The 25310-nt window shown below is 36.2% G+C and overlaps 1 protein-coding gene across 1 annotated transcript in view; it reads left to right on the top strand.

Annotated features, from left to right (window-relative positions):
* The window catches only part of Osbp (oxysterol binding protein), a 325446-nt gene that overhangs the window by 46593 nt on the left and 253543 nt on the right, over positions 1 to 25310 (top strand). The window contains exon 3 of the mRNA XM_090391682.1: positions 8972 to 9225. Within this exon, the coding sequence (XP_090247808.1) occupies positions 8972 to 9225 (254 nt within the window). The remainder of the gene's footprint in view (positions 1 to 8971; positions 9226 to 25310) is intronic.

Below are 25310 nucleotides of genomic sequence, written 5' to 3'. Positions count from 1 at the left end.
CTTCTGATATTTCTGACATTTGTGTGTATGCATTTTTACATCTCTTGTTGGACCATCTTGCAATTACCCTTGTGTAATGTCGTTACCAAACCATTCAGATTTGAAACCTGTTAAACTGCATTTACCATTACATAATCATTTCTGTACACATGCAGACATACTCATTTGTCTCAGGGTGGCTGAACCCCCACTTCACTGCACCCCCCATCCCATTACATCTGGTTTCCCTGATTTTGCTCTTCCAACCTTTCACTGAACAACACTTTCTCCAAACATCTAACTCTAAAACTATTCAAATGTAGTTCATCAGGCTTATACATTGAATTTGGTCTTTATCTCCAAAGCAAACTTTTCTCTTGTTTCTTTAATTTTTAATTTTTCATTATCAAATGAAGTTCTTCAACTTCTTTTCTTTCTTAATACACTTTGGAATTTTAATTTCAACTTCGTCACTAACAAGAAGTCGTTGGAACCAATGTCTGCACCATGTTTGATTCTCACATCAAGCATGGATCTTACAAATTTACTATTATAGCAGCATGATCATTTGGTTTCTTGTATTACCGTCTGGCGAGGTCCAAATCAATTTATGTATTTCTTTCTTCTTAAATTTACTTCTTCCTATGACAAATTTGCTCATTTCACAAAAGGATACAAACAACATGCCATTTTCATTTCGTTCTCCACAAGCCTCAAAACCTAATGAGTTTTCTTCTACACATGGTCTTTTACCCACTTTTGCATTAAGATCGCCAATGAGTATTATCATATCGTGTTTTGGAATAGAATTTATTACCTTTTGGAGTTGTTCATAAAAACATTCTTTTATTTCCTCATCTGTGTCATTAGTAGGTGCATAAACCTACACAACAGAAGTTTCAGTAAATTTAGAATAGAACTTGGCTTTTATAATTCACTCATTTACTGGTTCTCATTCCATCAAGCGTTTAGTTACTTTTGGGTTCAGTATTAGAGCAACTCCTTTTTCATGTGCTTCTCCTCTGATCCGGAGTACAGTATTGTCTTGTTGTCACTAGTTATAAGTCTACCAAAACCAGTCCATCTGAGTTTGCTGATACCTAAGATGTCTAACTTGTAATTGTCCATTTAATTTGTTACCTGTATAGTTTTTCCTACCTTGTACAGTGTTCTGACATTCCATGATCCAATCTTTAAAATTTTTTGTGGCTTCATAAGTGACTCTTTCAACATCAAAGGTTCCAAAAGGCTTTCCCCTTTGTTGTGTCATGTATACATTATCCACATCAGACCAGGCTAGGTAATTGTCTTCTGGGGTCTTGCCAGGAGTCACATCTGTCACTAGGAGTATTTGTTCATCCAGATTTGCAGTTTCCGTAATCAACAATTTTTTTTTACAGGGAGGGGTGATTAGCCCTTCGCCCAACTATACCCCCCCCCCCGGAGTATAGTTGAGGGGAAGTATACCTCCGGGGAGTTGAGCTTCGCTCAACTATACCCCCGGGGGGGGTCTCCATTTATCTCCTCTTATGATATGCAGGAATGCTGTTGGGGTATCTACTACCCACCCCAACACGGGGCACTTCTAACTGCACTAATTCACTTCTTTGTCTTTCTCTGGGTCTTTTCCTACCATCCATCTTGGCATCCAATGCCTACTTTGCTAATCTTTTTTCTCTCATTCTGATTGATTGAGGCCCATTCTGATTGTCAGGTTAGCTGTGCTCATACATTCCTGAATGCTAATGTTATGTTCCTTCCTAATATTGCCATTTTTAATGTAGTTCTGCCATTGATGCTGTCTCTTCACTCTTGTAATTTTTCCTATAACTCTTATATCTGTGGTTTCTTTGATCATGTGTTTTATTTCTAACCTAGCTCTCAGATCCATAAATTGGTGCGCACACAGTCTTGTATGGCTAGTATTGAGTGCTTTGACTAATTTACTCATCATACCAACTTTGGTTATTCTATTATGTATTTCCAAATCCTAATCACACTTGAATATCTCCAGTTTTGATATCAGGCCTATTGCAACTTTCCTTTATAATGTGATCCATTCAGGTGATGAATGACAGTGGAGATAATGTATACCCTTGTCTCGCACCTGATTTAACATTAAACTATCTTCCTTATGTAACTATAATGTATTGCTTGATATAATATATTACTTATACCATATGTCGTGTTTTGAATAGCTTTTCTCTTGGTACCTTGTCATATGTCTTTTCCATATCTACAAAACTAATTCAGACCCTTGTTATATTCCCATGATTTCTCATTTGTTTTAATCTTTTCTCTTTAAGACAAAAGTGAATCCAAACAGTCTGTATTTGGCCTGCGCTCAGCTTGTTCTTCTCTAAGTTTTCCTTCTATGATTTTTCTTAGCCTCTTCTTGAGTATGTTTGCATAAATCTTACCTGAAATGTTCAGAATAAAAATTCCTCTAATTCACAAATTCAGTTCTGCTTCCTTTTTTATAGGTGGGGTACTATGATAGCTGTACTCCAGTCATCTGGAATTACTAGATCTCCATATTAACTCCTTAGTCCACCCATAATACTGTGGATGGAATTTTCATTAACACAAATAAAGCTTCTAACTATATGACCACTTTTTGCCAAAGAGCTAACCAAATTTCTGACTTGTATTTGTCTCAACACCATTATAAAATAAAGTGTACCGAGAGAGAGAAAGAGAACACAACCATTCATCTTGAACATGCTAGTAACCAAACCATCTGTTAGTGGCATACCTTTTATTTCTAAGAAATTTATACCCATGTCAGTCTTGTTGGGCATCTGAATAGCATTATTAGTTTCCAGGCAATAGCCTTTTGGTTTGGATTCTGTTGTGGACATGGATATTTGTCTTTAAGTTAAAAGGTGAATTTCATCGTCTGGTGTGAGACCACTGTTGTCCTGCTTAAGTGAAGGCATAAAGTGGCTTAAAGTTCCACATTTGGTCTATACAGTAGGGTATTCACCATATTACTTATATACTAACTTTTATAACCTTTCATGAGTGGGTGGTCATATATATATATATATATATATATATATATATATATCATCATCATCAAATTCCTGCCATGTACCCTCAAGGGATGTACAGGATATGATAGTACTACATAAAAAAAATTACATCATTATTAATTTCCTATCTACAATTTTCCTCCAAATCAGTCTGTTACTTGACAAGACTCCAACATTATCAGATCTTATATTTCTATCGTCTAAAGCACTTTGTACCGTATCAATCCACCTATATCTTGGTCTTCCTCTGGGTCGTTTTGCTGCCAACCTGGCAGAGAACACTTGTTTTGCTAATCTTTCCTCGCCCGTTCTGTTTAAGTGACCATACCACCTGAGATTAGCTCTGCTAACACATTCCTGGATGCTGACAATGTCAAGTTCTTTCCTAATATCCTCATTTTTAATATGATATTGCCATTGATGCCATCCGTTCACGCCCATAATCTTAATCAGGACTCTCATATCTGCGGTCTCTAGTCTTTGGTCAAGTGTTTTACTTCTGACCCAGCTCTCAGATCCATAAGTTAAAACTGGTTTGAACACTGTCTTATATACAGCTAATTTAGTGTTCTGACTAATTTCTCTCTTATTCCATATGAATTTATTCAATTGACTTCCCACCATACTAGCTTTGCTGATTCTGTTGTCTATTTCTATATTTAATTTACCATCTTCAGTAAAAATCGTGCCTAAGTAGCTGAAATGTTTTACTTGTTCCACAGGTTCTCCATTCACAATACAGTTGACATTTTCAATGATTCTGCCTATTTTCATTCTCTTTGTCTTTTTATTGCCGACCTTCATACCATATCTATTACAACAGCTATTCACTTTAGTCAGAGAATCTTACAGACTTGTAGCGGATTTATTTAGAAGTATAACATCATCCGCATAAAGCAAAGAGCTGACAATAACATCTCCAATTTTGATATCAGGTTTAATACCACTTTCCTTCATAATGTGATCCATATAGATAATGAATAACAGAGGGGATAATGTACATCCTTGTCTCACACCAGATTTAACATTAAACCATCTTCCTGTACTTCCTTCAATTCTAACTGCTGACTTACAACTCAAATAAAGACTAAGTATTGCTTGATATAATGCCCCATTGACACCATATAACTGCAGCGTATTGAATAGCTTCTCTCTTGGCACCTTGCCATATGCCTTTTCCAGATCGACAAAACTTAAATACAGATCTTTGTTATATTCCCATGCTTTCTCGACTATTTGTCGTAAAGTGAAGATCTGATCCTGACAGCCTCTATTTGGCCTGAATCCAGCTTGTTCTTCTCCAAGCTTTTCTTCCACAATTCTTCTCAACCGTTTCTCAAGTATACTTGCATAGATCTTGCCAGGAACACTCAGTAGGGAAATACCTCTGTAATTCTCACATGCAGTTTTATTTCCCTTTTTAATATATGGGTACTATGAGAGCTCTACTCCAATCATCGGGAATTCGTCCCTCTGTCCAGGCTTTCTGAACTATGCAGTGTAGCCACTGTAAGACTCTTATACCACCATACTTCAGCATTTCTGGTCGAATATCATCTACTCCTGCTGCCTTTCCACATTTCAAGCCTTTGATTGCTTTTTCTACTTCAAGTATGGATATGTATTCCTGACTGCATGCTTGGTCAGTGTTTTTTACCACTGTGCTGTCATCACTGCTTGTTTCATTTAGCAGTTTTTCAAAGCAATTACTCCATACCTCAAGGATATCTTTTTCTCCCATTTTCATGTCACCTTTATCATCTCTAACTCCTTTTACAGCACTCTTTCCTCCATTACTAAGCTTCTTCAACAACCTCCAGAATATTTTGCCACCTTCTTGATATTTATTTTCTATATTCTTGCCAAAGTCCTCCCATGACTTTTGTTTAGCTAGTTTTACACACTGTTTAGCTTTCTTACATTTGTCTCTGTATTCTGTAAGAGTAAAAGCTGACTTATTTGCCAGGAACTTTTGATATGCTTTCTTCTTTTCCTTCACTGCCTCTTTAACTTCCTGTGTCCACCAGGGAGTTCTGATTTTTTTATCCTTGCACACAACCTCACCACATGCCTCTGGCAGAATCAATGTTTTCTTCAGAGTTTGCCACTGAATCTCCAAGGTTTGATTCCTGTTCTCAAACTCTTTCATTTTCTTTTCAATAATCTTTGCGTATTTTAATCTACAGTTCATGTCTGAGAGCTGCTCAACTTTTATTCGCTTTAAAACTTTCTTACATGTCATTCTTTTCAATATGAAATTCAATTTTATCCTGCTCAAGACTAAATAGTGATCACTTCCAATTTCAAATCCTCTGTACACTCTGGTGTCCTGGGAGAAAACATCACTATCAACAATAACATAGTCAATGAGACTTTTCTTATTCCTAGCCTCTTCTCTCCATGTGAATTTGTGCACATTTTTATGTTGGAACATGCTGTTAGTAATAACCAGTCCATGTCCTGAGCAGAAATCCAACAGATATTTGCCATTATTATTAGCTTTGCTCTTTTCTCCAAATTTTCCCAAAATATTTTTGTATGTTTCACAATCATTTCCTACTCTGCTATTTAGATCCCCCAGCAAGGACCAATTTTTCATTGTGTCAGTTGCTTTTTCTAAAGCCTCAAAAAATTCCTCCACTTCTACCTTAGTAGAACCTTCTGTGGGACCATAGGTACAAATAAGTCTCATTGTCCAGTTCCCCATTCTCATATTTGCCCACATCACTCTACTTGAGACTGTCTGCCATTCAAGAAGATTAGCCTCGTATTTTGTGTTGAATACTATGGCTACTCCTTCTTTTCCTTGATTGTCATTGCCTGAATATAACATTTTGTATTTATTGCTCAGAAAGATCTCACCAGTTTTGGTCTTTTTTGTTTCAGTCACCCCTATTATGTCGATCTGGTACTTATCTAATTCCTCAGCTAGCTCCATTTCTTTGCCATTCAGGCTTCTTACGTTGATAGTACCGATCTTTAACTCTGATGATGTTGAGTTGGGGTTTATTTTCAGATTTGTTCCAGTAGCTGACTTTTCGCTGTTCGTCCTGGTTCCCTGGCGAAAACCACAGGGGCCTTGTTTAACCGGGCGACGCCGCAGCTGGCGTGAAATTTTTTTTAATGTTGTACCATCATTCTATATTTTGGTTTAACCAATAAGAATACAATTTGGTCGGCTAAATCCCAAATTGCCAGCCCATCCTCGTCCGTTCAGTATCCAAGTAGATACCCAACAGGGTGCACCACGAGAAGGTGAGGATTGGACATTAGGTCAGAAGCCCTGGTCGGTTCTCCGCATTCCTTTATAGGCTATGTGGAGGTCTTCTCTCAGTTATACAGCTTTGACCCTTAAGCACCCCATATATATATATATTATATACTTAAGTATAAAGAGCTAATAAGCTTCATTTCGGCAATGAAAACATTACTAAAATTAAGGGGATATTAAATCCCACATAGTTTTAAAACCGAATAAGAAACTCAAAGATAGGAATCAGAGAGTTTCTTTCCGAATATAGTAAACCATAAAGTATCGGCGAACACTAGCGTTAGCCAATGCAAGTGATCCTAGTACGTAATACAATCTCGGGCAACTCGTTGCAAAGGTGAGTAAAGTTCAGATCGCTATTCTTAGGTATTTTCCATAATGTAAAAACACATTTCCTAGGAAATGTATGCTGTTATTACATTATGGAGGGAGGTCACTACCCAGACCGGTTTCAGCCTTTTTTGAGGCTTCATCAGTGAGTAGCTAGACCTAATACCGAAGTGTATAGCGAAAAGAACTTATATACTCTGCGAACGAGTTTTCCAAGTAGGTGCAACCATTAAGTTACTTAAGTATAAAGAGCTAATAAGCTTCATTTCGGCAATGAAAACATTACTAAAATTAAGGGGATATTAAATCCCACATAGTTTTAAAACCGAATAAGAAACTCAAAGATAGGAATCAGAGAGTTTCTTGCCGAATATAGTAAACCATAAAGTATCGGCGAACACTAGCGTTAGCCAATGCAAGTGATCCTAGTACGTAGTACAATCTCGGGCAACTCGTTGCAAAGGTGAGTAAAGTTCAGATCGCTATTCTTAGGTATTTTCCATAATGTAAAAACACATTTCCTATGAAATGTATGCTGTTATTACATTATGGAGGGAGGTCACTACCCAGACCGGTTTCAGCCTTTTTTGAGGCTTCATCAGTGAGTAGCTAGACCTAATACCGAAGTGTATAGCGAAAAGAACTTATATACTCTGCGAACGAGTTTTCCAAGTAGGTGCAACCATTAAGTTACTTAAGTATAAAGAGCTAATAAGCTTCATTTCGGCAATGAAAACATTACTAAAATTAAGGGGATATTAAATCCCACATAGTTTTAAAACCGAATAAGAAACTCAAAGATAGGAATCAGAGAGTTTCTTGCCGAATATAGTAAACCATAAAGTATCGGCGAACACTAGCGTTAGCCAATGCAAGTGATCCTAGTACGTAGTACAATCTCGGGCAACTCGTTGCAAAGGTGAGTAAAGTTCAGATCGCTATTCTTAGGTATTTTCCATAATGTAAAAACACATTTCCTAGGAAATGTATGCTGTTATTACATTATGGAGGGAGGTCACTACCCAGACCGGTTTCAGCCTTTTTTGAGGCTTCATCAGTGAGTAGCTAGACCTAATACCGAAGTGTATAGCAAAAAGAACTTATATACTCTGCGAACGAGTTTTCCAAGTAGGTGCAACCATTAAGTTACTTGAGTATAAAGAGCTAATAAGCTTCATTTCGGCATTTTAGTAATGTTTTCATTGCCGAAATGAAGCTTATTAGCTCTTTATACTTAAGTAACTTAATGGTTGCACCTACTTGGAAAACTCGTTCGCAGAGTATATAAGTTCTTTTCGCTATACACTTCGGTATTAGGTCTAGCTACTCACTGATGAAGCCTCAAAAAAGGCTGAAACCGGTCCGGGTAGTGACCTCCCTCCATAATGTAATAACAGCATACATTTCCTAGTAAATGTGTTTTTACATTATGGAAAATACCTAAGAATAGCGATCTGAACTTTACTCACCTTTGCAGCGAGTTGCCCGAGATTGTACTACGTACTAGGATCACTTGCATTGGCTAACGCTAGTGTTCGCCGATTCTTTATGGTTTACTATATTCGGCAAGAAACTCTCTGATTCCTATCTTTAAGTTTCTTATTCGGTTTTAAAACTATGTGGGATTTAATATATTATATATATATATATATATATATATACACACACACACACAAAGAAAATAAAATAAAAACAAATATATTTCAACTGCAACCTCATAAAGATTCAAAAATGAAGAATTATATCTGTTTCAACAACTGGTTCTAGGTGGATACAGTGAGTAAACATTACACAAAGTCTTATATAAACTTTCACTTGTTGACTGACTAGCACCAAAGCTGTACTACCTTATTATCTCTACACGTTGCTGCTGTCTTCATAGAATAGAAGGCAGTAGTGAAACATTATCACATAATGTAAACATTATGATTGAAATAATATATTTTAAACATTACGATATAATTTCATATAATAAAAGTGTCGTGCGCTATATCTCCATTTCAATTCAGATCTTGTATTTTTCTGTTCACTCGGTTGGGAACATTTCTTAAGATATTTTTATAGTTCGGAAAATCTTAGATTGATTGATAGCATTTTTATGAAATAATGTTAATATTTTTATGGTATGCTTGCATATAGCCAGTAGCAGTATTCTTGAAAGATATCTTTGAAAATATATGCCTTATATATTAAAAAATTTTCAAAATACCAATGGAGTAAGTAGAAATTATTTTGAAAAGGTTTAGATTGAGGTTTAAAAATGTTTTATATACGTGTAATGCCTCGAACAGTTCTTATAATTTTTCTTTCTTTGATTTCTTATATAACAATAAAAAAATTTCTCTTATGTCTGTAGAGGATGATGATGAATTTGAGATGATGCCAACACAACCTGATAGAAATGAACTACAGACTGTTCTCAAAGTACTCAATTCTAAACTAGAAGATTTGACTACTTGTAATGATCTGATTGTCAAACATGGTACTGCGCTGCAGCGCTCTTTAACAGAACTTGAACAGTTGGAGAATATTCCAGATGCTGTAGGCAAAATTAAAGCAGTTAATGAAAGGGCTACTCTTTTCAGGATTACATCGAATGCAATGATTAATGTAAGTTTAAGTATCGTTTAAAATTATTTTTTAAGTAATGAAAATTAAAATAAAACTTGAAATTAACTTTTATTGGAAAAACCGGAGTTGTGGAGTCAAAGTCTGAAGCAATTCTTGGTTTACTGGAGTCGGAGTTGGTAAAAATGTATACTGACTCAGACTCCTAATGAATTTAAATTGTAATATGAATAATATTAAAATTTCCTATTTCACAGATAATAATTTGATTAACCTTTTTTTTCTTTTTTTCCCAGGATGAGTCTCCATAGCTCAGTCGGTATAGACGAAGCACTTTGGTTGGAAAGACCTGGGTTCGATTCCCGTCCATGACATGAGGAATCTTTATCTGGTCTCTTTGGACTAAAGGTGAGTTAACCGGTCTCATATGGAGGTGGAGGGGTTTCTCATCCTTTAAAACAGGCAAACCGTTCCTGTGAATACACACGGCTACAGTCATAAATACTTATGACAAGGAAGGCAACAGGAAACCACTTGCTTCATAATTATCTCCCTAGTAATCAGTTACAACCCTCTCAAAAGAGAGGAGGCTACAGGATTAGGAATAAGATTTTCAGGATATATTTTAATTTCAAGTTCTTTGCAAATTTCAAAATAAAACATATTCTATGATAATTTATATATTATATTAGTGAAAGTGGCATCCCATGAAAAAATTCACAATGGCAAAAAAAAGTGTCAACAAAGTCCCTCTGTTTTTGAACACTGTGCAATAACAACAGATGGGAAATGTTGTGTGTATCAATGTATTATAGAAGATGATGATTGTGAAAAAGCATGTGATGCAAAAATTAGTAGTTTTTGTGGTTCTGATAAAAATGCACCTACAAGAGCATCATATTTAAAAAGAGACTCGCAGCATTTTCATCCTAAAGTATTAGACGCTGTGAATGAGATAGACAGGCAATAAAAACATTCCCTTCTACTTCAGGGCTTAAGAAAGATCAGAAATCTATTGGAGACCAAACACAACCACCAAGATTCTTTACATCTGACAAAGTTACCATAACAATGTGCCAGAAAAGTTTAAAAACCAAATAATTGAAATGGCAGTGAAGAATAGTGTACCTCTATCCTTTTTTTCCACAACCAGCCTTTTTTGGCTTAAATGGAGAAATGGCTAGAAACTTGGAGTTTCTCTGAAAAGAGAAAGTATAGGAGACTGATAGTTGAAGAAGCCAAATGTAAGAAAGAAGAACTTTGAAGTCTGAAAGGACATTTTGTCTTTATTAAAATGGATGCATGCACACATCACAGAATCAATTATTTTGCCATTAAAGCAACGTCAGTTATGCATGGAAAAATCAGTAAATGTTAAAATAAAGAAATTTCAGCAAGAGTTTTTTTTAAAGGATTAACTCCCCAACCAGTCATGACATCTATAGATGTCCAGCTAAATCTGGATATGGTTCTGTAACACCTATTGAATAACATGGATAAGAAGTGCAATTTGATCTCACTATTTCATCCACTTCGGCCAGTGGGGAGGTTAAAATAAGTGGAAAAGTATGACTGCTCATCGAAACTGACTGTAGAAGATGCCATCCTTGTTAGATTTGTTGATGAAAACAATAAAATGATAACTCAGACATTAGGAGTAAAGGAGATCCAGCACATCCCAACTGCAAAATATCTTCAAAAGTTAGTGGAAGATGTTTTAGAAGAATTTGATATTCAAAAGGAGCAGATTCTATGTATTGTATCAGATAATGCTTCAAATATGTTAAGCACAATTGAGAAAATGAATAAATTGATGAAGAAATCACACAAATATTAGAAGGTGAAGATTACGTTTCTGCAAGTAATTAATTCACAAACAGAAAAGAGCATTGAAATTTAGATGGTATTGCTGAAGAAGCATCTAAGCTAATTACAGTTTAACATTTACATTGTGCTGTTCATACTCTGCAACTACCAATTAAGAGATGGATTGAAAGATTGTCATACAGCTACTCTCATTGGCAAGTAGCTGAGACGTGCTGGAAAAAGGAGCCATTTTGAATCAGGCAACATGCCGGGGAAGCACTTATTTGATGATTAGGCATTTGTTTGAGCTAAAAGGCTTTCTTGATGATCTGGACAACATAAATGTTTCACTAACTGAAAGCTAGTGGGCGCAAGTGACAGAGTTAGAAAGACTACTTTCTCACCCTTTTACTGTCACCAATGTGAGGATTTAACACCTGGTAAATTCTTGTTGGAGTGGAAGAGCTTGATGTATCACATGAACAAAAGTGGACAGTTAATTGTTGATAGCATTGTATCTTCAATGAAGATAAGAGAGGATCTCTTGCTGGATAATCAAATCCTGTTAGCTGCTATTTACATTGATTCAATGAACCATATTTTGTTGAATAATGACCATATTACTACAGGAAAACAGGCACTCTATGAAGTAGCAATTTGCATGGAAGGGTTACAAGTACTACCTAAACTACTGGATGAACCTAGAAGCATCAGTAACTCAGGATCATCCTCTTCAAGTTCAAATGAAGAATTAGACTTTGAAGCCTTCTTGGACAAAATGGAATGTTCAAAAGTAAAGCAACGTCAATTATGCATGGAAAAATCAGTAAATGACAAAATAAAGAAATTTCAGCAAGAGTTTTTTTTAAAGGATTAACCCCAACTAGTCATGACATCTGTAGGTGTCCAGCTAAATCTGGATATGGTTCTGTAACACAAGAAGTGCAATTTGATCTCACTATTTCATCCACTTCAGCCAGCGGGGAGATTAAAAGAAGTGGAAAAGTATGACTGCTCATCAAAACTGACTGTAGAAGATGCCATCCTTGTTTATTCAGAGATTATTAGTGATGTGACTAGAATTGTTGCAGTAATGCCACCCACCCAAGTCAGTGTTGAAAGACTGTTTTTGGCATTGAAAATAGTCAAATCAAATTTAAGGGCTTCCGTGAGGGAGGGTCTGACAGAAGCAATTCTGTTTCTAAGAACAATTTATTAGTAAATTTTGGATTTCATTTTTGATTTAACCCCTATTCTGCAGCTAGATGCTAAGTTTCTTTAAAAATGTTGTAGGGAACAGTTTTTCAATCTTCAGCAATATGATTTTTATTTCATTTAATGTAATGTTTCATGTCCATTTACTTAAATTTTATATCCAAACAATACTTTAATCTCAAAAAGGAAGAGAGCTGGTAGAGAAAGATGTTCCTTATTTTCTTTTATAGTTTCTTTGTTTTATATCCTATATTCCTGTTACTTTATTATTTATAGCCTTTTGATAAAAATATAACCTTAGTTGACCAGTGTTTTCTAAGTTTTGTCTTTTGTTTAAAATTTAAGGTTACTGAATGTTTGTAATTTCTTTAATAAATAGAATTAAAAAGCACAATGGCATAGTGTGCCTGATGATTTACATTGGCAATGATAAAATGCCTGTATGTTGAGTGCTTTCAGTCAACATAGAAAATAAATAATTAGTATATTTATTTCCTATATTTTTTATATTATTATTATTTCTATATTATTATTATTACTATATTATTTCCTATATTCCTATTGGAGTCGAAGGTTTTATATACCGACTGCACAGCCCTGGATAAAACAGTTGAAAGAAGTATTTTAATGGTGTTATTTATTAATAAGTGTTAAGAAATGACATAAATTATTATTATTATTTTTTTTTTTTGGAATTAAATTATTATTTTAAGATAATTATACTAGTTTCTTTTAAAATCCAAACGATCTTTTTTTTTTTTTTTTTTTAACTCTGCAAAAGCATTACTTTCTTCAAAACATATGTAACTAGTTTATGAGCATTACAATGCCTACAGTTCACTAATATCTAAAACATTCCATCTATCACCTGCACTCCACTGCATTATCTCTGAGACTTAATTTTATTTTCAAAGATCTTTCAAGGATGTTGCTGAATTCATCATCACTAATCAGCTGAACCCTTATGATCAAAGACGGCTCTTCCCAAACTGTGGGCCATGGCCCTCTTTGGGGGCCATGAAATAATGAAAACAAATTTAAAATGTTTTAAAACTGAGTAGATTTTTTTTATTTTAAAAGAAACGTATTTAATTTTTATTATTTATTATTTCTTTTTTGTTATTTTTTATATTTAAATGAAAAAAATCGCAAATTAGTGTTGGTTCACAAATTTTGCTTCCTGCATATTTCGACGCTTAATGAATAAATATCAACGCTTAATTAGTAAATATATGCTTATTCATATAAGTTTCGTTTCAAAGGTATTCATAAGAAGCACAAAAAAACGCTTACAAACGGAAAATCTTGCACTCATTTAAAACGGCCAAGTTTTTCGTGCTTTAAATTAATGTTTCATTGCTAGTGTACAACATCTATATAAAAATATAAGATAATATGCCATGTCAAATATGTATGTAAGATGCTAAAAATGTAATATTTGCATTTGATTTTTGCAATATTGCTGTGTATGTTTTGTATTGAATATAAATACGATAAATATTATAATAATATATGTCTGTATTACAATTTTTTTTTTTTTTTCTTCCCCAATGGGGGCCATGAAATATTTTAATTTTTCCAAAGGGGCCTTTACATCCATAAGTTTGGGAAACACTGATTTAAGATAAGATCTCATAAATAAGAAAAGAACTGTAGGTAAAAAAAAAAAAAAAGGTACTTTTCATAAAAGCATTTTTGTATAGTGACTGTTATCACCAGTTAAACCTAGAGCTGTTTTAGGAGTTGCAGTTTTGTTTTGCCTGATTTTACCATTAAAATAGCAAAACCAAAATTAAAATTACTTTGAATTTTGAGAATTTCCAAATACCAAATTTCAGTAAATTTCATGATAAGAATTATTATAATTACAAACTATACTAATAAAAGCAATCCAGTTATAGGGAGAAAACTTTCATTATTGAAGTACATTATTATTATTATTATTCTCGTAGACAGGCTTATACGTTGGTTATGCATTTCTAAATAACTTAGGGAATTGAAACAACGTAGATCCGAATATAAATTAAATTATACTTTAATAGATATTTCCGATATTTCGGCAATGTCACATTGCCATTTTCTAAAGGAACTTACAAAAAGGCAGGTGCACACAGGCAATAACAATACAGTAACTGAGAATGAAGATATGAAGCTATCGTTCTCCTAGAAGTCCTGATGGTGCCCTCTGGCAGGCTAAGTAGGTGTTCTTGGCTGTTGGGCTGAAGGTCTGCTGATGTATGCCTCCCAAATTTGGGGCAGTCGCATACAACCAAATTTGTTGAGGTTTGGAGAGTTTCTTATTGCAGAGGCTGATTCCATAAATAATCTTTCGAATTTATATTTGCTCCGGTGTATTATTGTTGCTTTCTTCCACCGTATTCTGTGGCGAGTATCCAGAGCATGGTCTGCAAGACCAGAATGGCTATACTTGTAAAACCGGATGTAGTCCTTGTGTTCAGAAATTCTGATATTTGCTGTCCTGCCTGTTTGGCCAAAGTACGACAGTTTACAACTGTAAGGGACCTGGTATACACCAGGTAGGTCTAGGGGAAGTGGTTGGTCTTTGGTAGAGCGGATAAGGGATGTCAATTTTCTGTAAGGCCTGTAACAGGAGGTGAGGTCATGTTTTTTTAGAATTTTGGTGATTTTTTCTGAGGTGCCTCGGATGTAGAGAATGGTGATGGATTTAGAGTAATCTTTTTTGTGGAGGGGGAGGAGGGGGGGCTGTGGTTTGTAGGTTTTAATATTTTTTGGATTTTTTGGGGGGGGTAGCCATTGGCTGAGAAAGTGTTGAGGATGTGATTTAGTTCAGTGTTAAGGGCTATGTCGTTAGAACAGATTTGTTTAGCCCTGTTGTATAGTGTTTTTACCACTCCATATTGTTGTGTTGTGAGGGGGGGGGGGGGGGGGATTGTTGGTGGATGTATCTGCCTGTATGGGTGGGTTTTCTGTAAACTGAGGCTGGCAGGTGACTTGTGTGTCTAGGAAAGGGAGGCAGTTGTTTTCTTCTTTTTCCAGGGTGAACTTGATTCTGGCGTGTTGGTTGTTTAAGTGTGTAAGGAAGGAGAGGAGTGTTTCAGAGCCATGTGGCCAAATAGCGAACACATCATCAATGTAGCGAAGCCATATGGTTGGTTTTTGTGGGGCAGAGGCTAAGGCTTTTTCCTCAAAGGTCTCCATAAAGAAATTGGCCAAGGGTGGGGAGAGTGGTGAGCCCATGGCTGTCCCCTCTATTTGTTTGTAGAATTTTCCCTGCCAAACGAAATAGCCTGAGTTCATTGTGAACTGAAATAGGGCTGAGATATCGGGGGAAAATTTAGCTTGGATTAGCTCTAAAGTTTCCTTGAGTGGGACATTTGTGAATAAGGAGGAGACGTCGAAGCTGACCATTATGTGAGTATGTTGGAGTGTAAGGTTTTCTATGCTGGCTTTGAAGTGGGCTGAGTTTTTTTATGTGTGATGGTGTGTTGCCAGTATAGTGTGTGAGCTCTTTGGCCAAATGTTTAGCTAATTTGTATGTGGGGGAATCAATGCCATCCACTATGGGACGTAATGGCACATTTTCTTTATGTGTTTTTGGGAGTCCGTAAATACGGGGGGGGGGGGTATAGAGTTAAACGGTTTTAATCTGTCGGTAACTTCTACAGGCCAAGAAGTGACTTTCTTGAGGAGCCTGTGAAGTTTTCTAATTTGTGAGTTGGTGGGATTGTAATTGATAGGGAGGTAAGTAGCCCGATCTAATAGAAGAGCATTCAGCTTACCTTTGTAGTCCTTTTGGTTAAGTACTACAGTTGCATTTCCTTTATCCGCTTTGGTGATAACTAATTCTTTATTATTTCTCAATTCCTGTAGGGCTTTAAATTCCTTGTTGGATATATTGGTTTTGGGTGGTTTTGCTATGGAAAGGACACAAGCTACATCCAGTCTTACACTGTTGGCGATTTGATGTGGAAGGTGGCGGATTCCTCTTTCAATGTGGATCATAATATCCTCACTTGGTATTTTTCTGGGAGCAATGGCGAAGTTGTGGCCACGTGAAAGCACGTTGAGAGCTTCAGGCTTCAGGGTGACTGAAGAAAGGTTGATTACGGTGTTGGTAGCAAGTTTTGGATTGACGGTAGAATTCTTTTTTAATTTATCGAATTTCTTCATCTGTCGGCCTCGTCTCTTTTCAAACTTTTTGTCTGCAGCGGTACACGAGATGTCATGTAAAACTGACCACAGTTCGTAGTTCAAGGTGCACGAAAGTTCATCTTCGAGGGTACGAATAGCTTCGTTAATTTCGGCTAAGCCTAACCGCGTGGCGGCGATTTGTTCGCGAAGTAACGCGTAGCTAGCACGGTTGTATATACAGAGCACTTTTTGCGAAACAAAATGGTGCTTCAATTTTACACAGTTCGGGATTACCTTGTTATCCTGGCAGCGTTTCAGGAAAGTCAGACAATTTAATTGTCTAGACAGCTTCAACTTCATTTTACAATATTGGCGAGCCTTCCGTGCGATCGTATCTCCGTGGATGATGTTGATTCTCGTAGACAGGCTTATACGTTGGTTATGCATTTCTAAATAACTTAGGGAATTGAAACAACGTAGATCCGAATATAAATTAAATTATACTTTAATAGATATTTCCGATATTTCGGCAAAAAGATTAAAAAAATCTTAAAAAAGAATTCTACCGTCAATCCAAAACTTGCTACCAACGGCGTAATCAACCTTTTCTTCAGTCACCCTGAAGCCTGAAGCTCTCAACGTGCTTTCACGTGGCCACAACTTCGCCATTGCTCCCAGAAAAATACCAAGTGAGGATATTATGATCCAGATTGAAAGAGGAATCCGCCACCTTCCACATCAAATCGCCAACAGTGTAAGACTGGATGTAGCTTGTGTCCTTTCCATAGCAAAACCACCCAAAACCAATATATCCAACAAGGAATTTAAAGCCCAACAGGAATTGAGAAATAATAAAGAATTAGTTATCACCAAAGCGGATAAAGGAAATGCAACTGTAGTACTTAACCAAAAGGACTACAAAGGTAAGCTGAATGCTCTTCTATTAGATCGGGCTACTTACCTCCCTATCAATTACAATCGTACCAACTCACAAATTAGAAAACTTCACAGGCTCCTCAAGAAAGTCACTTCTTGGCCTGTAGAAGTTACCGACAGATTAAAACCGTTTAACTCTATACCCCCCCCCCCCCCGTATTTACGGACTCCCAAAAACACATAAAGAAAATGTGCCATTACGTCCCATAGTGGATGGCATTGATATTCCCCCACATACAAATTAGCTAAACATTTGGCCAAAGAGCTCACACACTATACTGGCAACACACCATCACACATAAAAAAAACTCAGCCCACTTCAAAGCCAGCATAGAAAACCTTACACTCCAACATACTGACATAATGGTCAGCTTCGACGTCTCCTCCTTATTCACAAATGTCCCACTCAAGGAAACTTTAGAGCTAATCCAAGCTAAATTTTCCCCCAATATCTCAGCCCTATTTCAGTTCACAATGAACTCAGGCTATGTCGTTTGGCAGGGAAAATTCTACAAACAAATAGAGGGGACAGCCATGGGCTCACCACTCTCCCCACCCTTGGCCAATTTCTTTATGGAGACCTTTGAGGAAAAAGCCTTAGCCTCTGCCCCACAAAAACCAACCATATGGCTTTGCTACATTGATGATGTGTTCGCTATTTGGCCACATGGCTCTGAAACACTCCTCTCCTTCCTTACACACTTAAACAACCAACACGCCAGAATCAAGTTCACCCTGGAAAAAGAAGAAAACAACTGCCTCCCTTTCCAAGACACACTAGTCACCTGCCAGCCTGATGGAACTTTGGTTTTCTCAGTTTACAGAAAACCCACCCATACAGGCAGATACATCCACCAACAATCCCCCCCCCCTCACAACACAACAATATGGAGTGGTAAAAACACTATACAACAGGGCTAAACAAATCTGTTCTAACGACATAGCCCTTAACACTGAACTAAATCACATCCTCAACACTTTCTCAGCCAATGGCTACCCCCCCAAAAAATATTCCAAAAAATATTAAAACCTACAAACCACAGCCCCCTTCCTCCCCCCTCCACAAAAAAGATTACTCTAAATCCATCACCATTCCCTACATCCGAGGCACCTCAGAAAAAATCACCAAAATTCTAAAAAAACATGACCTCACCTCCTGTTACAGGCCTTACAGAAAATTGGCATCCCTTATCCGCTCTACCAAAGACCAACCACTTCCCCTAGACCTACCTGGTGTATACCAGGTCCCTTGCAGTTGTAAACTGTCGTACTTTGGCCAAACAGGCAGGACAGCGAATATCAGAATTTCTGAACACAAGGACTACATCCGGTTTTACAAGTATAGCCATTCTGGTCTTTCAGACCGTGCTCTGGATACTCCCACAGAATACGGTGGAAGAAAGCAACAATAATACACCGGAGCAAATATAAATTCGAAAGATTATTTATGGAATCAGCCTCTGCCATAAGAAACTCTCCAAACCTCAACAAATTTGGTTGTATGCGACTGCCCCAAATTTGGGAGGCATACATCAGCAGACCTTCAGCCCAACGGCCAAGAACGCCTACTTAGCCCGCCAGAGGGCACCATCAGGACTTCTAGGAGAACGATAGCTTCATATCTTCATTCTCAGTTACTGTATTGTTATTGCCTGTGTGCACTTGCCTTTTTGTAAGTTCCTTTAGAAAATGGCAATGTGACATTGCCGAAATATCGGAAATATCTATTAAAGTATAATTTAATTTATATTCGGATCTACGTTGTTTCAATTCCCTAAGTTATTTAGAAATATTATTATTATTATTACAGTAACCTCCATGGAGTCAGTAGACTCATTGTGGGAGGCCCACTCAAACATCTTTATGAATGATAGCCCCCACACTCCTGTAATGACTGAAAAATTAATATGCATGTACATGACAAATATCTGGTTAGAATCGTTATTTTTTGGTTTACATTCAGTATAGTCTATAAAATTAAAATTCTTAAGAGATAAATTGAATTTTTGAATATTGATATTTTCATCCTTTTTGTGAGAATTATGTTTCTCTGATAAAGTAGTTTAAGATGATTTTGTAAAAAAATGGACAAGTGCATGAAATATCAGAGCTGTTTGTAAAACTTTAATTCATATTTAACTTATCTCCTATAAATATATAATTTTGTACTACAAATCATGGAGTGCTTAAGGGTCAAAGCTGTATAACTAAGAGGAGACCTCCACATAGCCTTTAAAGGAATGCGGAGAACCGACCAGGGCTTCTGACCTAATGCCCAATCCTCACTTTCTCGTGGTGCACACTGTTGGATGTCTACCTGGATACTGAAAGAACGAGGATGGGCAGACAATTTGGGATTTAGCCGACCAAATTATATATTCTTATTGGCTTAAACCAATATACAAAATGATGGTACAACATAACAAAATTTCATGCTGGCTGGGGCGTCGCCCAGTTAAATAAGGCCCACGTTGTTTTTACCAGGGAACTAGAGCGAACAGCGAAAAGTCAGCTACTGGAACAAATCTGAAGGCACACCCCAACTCAACATCACCAGAGTTAAAGATCGGTACTATCAACATAAGAGCCTGAATGGCAAAGAAATGGAGCTGGCTGATGAATTAGATAAGTACCAGATCGACATAATAGGATGACTGAAACAAAAAAGACCAAAACTGGTGAGATCTTTCTGAGTAATTAATACAAAATGTTATATTCAAGCAATAACAATCAAGGAAAAGGAGTAGCCACATTATTCAACACTAAATATGAGGCTAATCTTCTTGAATGGCAGGCAATCTGAAGTAGAGTGATGTGGGCTAATATCAGAATGGGGAATTGGGCAATGAGACTTATTTGTGCCCATGGTCCCACAGAAGTTTCTACTAAGGTAGAAGTGGAGGAATTTTTGATGCTTTAGAAAAAGCAACTGACGCAATGAAAAAGGAAAAGTTGTTCCTTGTTGGGGATCTAAATAGCAGAGTAGGGAATGATTGTCAGACATACAAAAATAGTTTGGGAAAATTTGGAGAAAAGAGCAAAGCTAATAATAATGGCAAATACCTATTGGATTTCTGCTCAGTACATGGACTGGTTATTACTAACACCATGTTCCAACTTAAAAATATGCGCAAATCCACATGGAGAGAAGAAGCAATTAATAAGAAAAGTCTCATTGACTATGTTATTGTTGATCATGATGTTTTCTCCCTGGTATAGAACACCAGAGTGTACAGAGGATTTGAAAGTGGAAGTGATCACTATTTAGTCTTGAGTAGGATAAAATTGAATTTCATATTGAAAAGAATAACATGTAAGAAAGTTTTAAAGCGAATAAAAGTTGAACAGCTCTCAGATGTGAACTGTAGACTAAAATACACGAAGATTATTGAAGAAAAAATGAAAGAGTTTGAGAACAGGAACCACACCTTGGAGATTCAGTGGCAAGCCTTGAAGAAAACCCTGATTAATTCAGCCCCAGAGGCATGTGGTGAGGTTGTTTCCAAGGATAGAAAAATCAGAACTCCATGGTGGACACATGAAGTTAAAGAGGCAGTGAAGGAAAAGAAGAAATCATATCAAAAGTTCCTGGCAAATAAGTCAGCTTTTGCTCTTAGAGAATACAGAGACAAATGTAAGAAAGCAAAACACTGTGTAAAACTAGCTAAACAAAAGTCATGGGAGGACTTTGGCAAGAACATAGAAAATAAATATCAAGAAGGTGGCAAAATATTCTGGAGGTTGTTGAAAAAGTTTAGAAATGGAGGAAAGAGTGCTGCAAAAGGAGTTAGAGATGATAACAGTGACATGAAAATGGGAGAAAAAGAAATCCTTGAAGTATGGAGTAATTACTTCGAAAAATTGCTAAATAAAACAAGCAGTGATAGCACAGTAGTAAAAAACACTCAACAGGCATACAGTCAGGAATACATATCCATACTTGAAGTAGAAAAAGCCAACAAAGGCTAGAAATATGGAAAGGTAGCAGAAGTAGATGATATTTGACCAGAAATGAGGAAGTATGGAGGTATAAAAGTCTTACTGTGGCTGCACTGCATAGTTCAAAAGGCCTGGACAGAGGGACAAATTCCCGGTGATTGGAGTTGAGCTCTAATAGTACCCATATATAAAAAGGGAAATAAAATTGAATATGAGAATTACAGAGGTATTTTCTTGCCGAGTGTCCCTGGCAAGATCTATGCAAGTATACTTGAGAAACGGTTGAGAAGAATTGTAGAAGAAAGCTTGGTGAAGAACAAGCTAGATTCAGGCCAAGTAGAGGCTGTCAGGATCAGATCTTCACTTTACGACAGATAGTTGAGAAAGCATAGGAATATAACAAAGATCTGTATTTAAGTTTTGTCGATCTGGAAAAGGCATATGACAAGGTGCCAAGAGAGAAGCTATTCAATACGCTACAGTTATATGGTGTCAATGGTACATTATATCAAGCAATACTTAGTCTTTATTTGAGTTGTAAGTCAGCAGTTAGAATTGAAGGAAGTACGGGAAGATGGTTTAATGTTAAATCTGGTGTGATACAAGGATGTACATTATCCCCTCTGTTATTCATTATCTATATGGATCACATTATGATGGAAAGTGGTATTAAACATGATATCAAAATTGGAAATGTTAATGTCAGCTCTTTGCTTTATGTGGACGATGTTATACTTCTAAATAAATCTGCTACAAGTTTGCAAGATTCCCTGACTAAATTGAATAACTGTTGTAATAGATGTCGTCTGAAGGTGAGCATTAAAAAGACAATGAAAATAGGTAGAATTGTTGAAAATGTCAACTGTGTTGTGAACAGGGAACCTGTGGAACAAGTAAAACATTTCAGCTACTTAGGCACGATTTTTAGTGAAGTTGGTAAATTAAATATGGAAATAGACCACAGAATCAACAAAGCTGGTATGGTAGGAAGTCAATTGAATATATTCATATGGAATAAGAGAGAAATTAGTCAGAACACTAAATTAGCTGTATACAAGATAGTGTTGAAACCAGTTTTAACTTATGGATCTGAGAGCTGGGTCAGAAGTAAAACACTTGACCGAAGACTAGAGACCGCAGATATGAGAATCCTGAGAAAGATTAGAGGCGTGAACAGATGGCGTCAATGGCAATATCATATTAAAAACAAGGATATTAGGAAAGAACTTGACATTGTCAGCATCCATGAATGCGTTAGCAGAGCTAATCTCAGGTGGTATGGTCACTTAAACAGAATGGGCGAGGAAAGATTAGCAAAACAAGTGTTCTCTGCCAGGTTGGCTGGAAAACAACCCAGAGGAAGACCAAGATAAATGTGGATTGATACAGTACAAAGTGCCTTAGACGATAGAAACATAATAGGAAGGTAGGTAGGAAGTTTGTAATGATGTAAATTTTTCATGTAGTACTATCATATCCTGTACACCCCTTGAGGATACATGTCAGGAATTTGATGATGATGATGACTACAAATCGTCTAGTTGTAACCAAAGAACTATGTTGCTATATTCTAGTGGTGAATATAGCAACATGTATTCACCACTAGAATATATAGCAACTACAGTGGATTTCTTGCTGTATAAAATTTCAAAATATTTTGCATCCTTCAGCTGGTCTGATTAAAACAAAAATTTAGATATTCCAACATATGTTTATGATTCTAAATAAAGTATTTCCATAAAATTCATGCAGCCTGAATCCAGTAATAACTGTGCATAGTGGATGGACAAAATCAATCTAATAGGTGTTTACAAATGTATGAAATTTACTGAAAAAGATTTCTAAATGAATAAGAAGCAAGTTTATGATTTAAGAGAATCTCTCTTTTACTATCTATAAGCTTGTATTGTGATATAGAGTAATATCTGTACTACTTGAAGATATTGGAAGCAAGATTAACTAAATTGGGAGAAACTTTCATTATGTTATGTTATGTTAGAAAAAAAAAAGCATATGTTGTTCATGTATTCATCTGCACTCTCTAACAAGAGAGAACTTTGATCTGAAAGCTAAAATCTAGCAGATCAAGAAGTCTATAGCTAAATGCATTGTATTCATATTAGGACTAAAGCTTCATCCACAAATGAAGAGCATGATATAGAACTCTATTATCTGAGTCTCACTTAACCAAACACTTCTTATAACCAAATTACAAATTTCAGAGCTATCTAGTTCTATATTTTGTCACCAGAGATTCAATGTTCCCAATATCAGTTGTAATTTTTGTTTTGTGTATATATTGTAGGCCATTTGAGGGCAAACTGTAGCAAGTGTACTTTTTTTTTTTACGTGATTTGTTTTTAATATCTATCCCTGTATTACAAGTGTGTTCTGTTACAGTATGTTCAAAGGCATGAAGGTTGATATGAAATATTTTTTATTTTGGATATGCTTTTGATGTTAATTTTAAAGTATGGTAAATTGTTGACTCAAAAATAAAATTGTCACTGTTCCATTTTCAGAGATGCTACTTTGTATATAAAAATCATTGCTAACTCAAAAAATCCTTTGAAAAACAGTCAGTAATAGTAACAAAGAAACAAACAAAATCTTGCAGGGCGAATTGACTTACAAATAACTCAGCAACTGGAAGAAGAAGAAATTAAGTACTGGAAGGCAGTGTTAAAACGAGTAATTGCAGTTGCAAAAACATTGGCCAGTAGAGGACTTGCTTTGAGTGGAAATGATGACATTTTCGGTTCTGTGCATAATGGAAATGTAATGATGTGTGTAGAGTTAATTAGTGAATTTGATCCCTTTCTTGCTGAGCACATTGCCAAAAGCAGGAAGAAAGGAAAAGGTTTCGTTTCCTATCTTTCCTTTGCCACGTATGAGGAATTTATTAAAATAATGGGCAAGAAAGTAATCAAATTTATTGTGGAAGAACTTAAAATAGCTAAGTACTATTCCATAAGTGTTGACTTAACAGCAGACTTGTTTCATGTTGATCAGCTGTCCTTCATTGTACGATATGTGAAAGAACATGGAACAAAGAACGTGGAGAGGTTCTTGCATTTCATTCTTAACATAAGTCACAAATCTGAAGAGGCGGTTTTGACTTCACTAAATGAGCTTGGAATTGAGGTAACAAATTGCAGAGGGCATGCATATGATAATGCTAGTAACATGTCAGACAAGTACACAGGACTGCAAGTAAGAATTCTTGAAATAAATCCATTGGCAGAATTCACACCATGTGAATTCTGCCAATGGATTTATTTGCGCATTCTCTCTCTCTAATTGGTACTTGTGCTGCTGAATCCTGTCGATGCTCTTCCGCATTTTTCACATCTTCAACATATCAGTGGAGTGTTCTAAGAAAGCACCTAGAAACTTCTGCAAAAGTAATCAAACGTCCTTTGCCTACTCGTTGGTCAGCTCATGGTGATGCCTGTCGGAGTCTTCGTGAGGGATGGAAGGAAATAATTTCCACTTCGTCGACAAAAGCTCTAGCTACACCACTGCATGTAAATCAACATGTTCATTAAATATGAGGGTTGGCACTTTCTGTGGGCCTAGGATCAGGAAATACCTAAATATGCCATTGAGCTATTTAGTAATAATTATGAAAAATAAGTTTTGAAATGTTGTTTAATTTTCTACCACTAAAATTACTGAATCTGAATCTGTTACATCTTTATAATGCGAAATTTGACTTTCGTTTCACCCTTTGAAGTAAGCTGAGTAATACTGCATGTTTCTGCCAGCTGCCTCTCCATTGTATGCAGAACTGGGTAAACATGCTGACACCTTTCCACTTTTGATGTTTCCATGATCATAATATAATAAATTTAGTTTATTATATTATTATATTGCACCTGAAAGTATCTTCAGAACTGGGGTAAAGTGGTACAACACTGGGTGACTCCTTGCAAAGGTGGAGCAAGCTACCAACACTCCTATCAGTATCTCCCATAATGCAAAACGCATTTCCTTGCGGATATGTATAATGTTATGCATTAAGGGAAGGGCCGCTACCCAGACTAGTTTCATCATGATCATAATATGTTTCCATACTTATTATATGCCATCACATACCAATGATAACTTTGGGGATA

Source organism: Typopeltis vanoorti, chromosome 4, assembly GCF_054136105.1.
Source record: "Typopeltis vanoorti isolate ZY-2024b chromosome 4, IOZ_Tvanoo_1.0, whole genome shotgun sequence".
NCBI classification, from domain to species: domain Eukaryota; kingdom Metazoa; phylum Arthropoda; class Arachnida; order Uropygi; family Thelyphonidae; genus Typopeltis; species Typopeltis vanoorti.
Note: the sequence above shows the minus strand (reverse complement) of the source record. Positions and strands in the feature narration are given on the sequence as shown.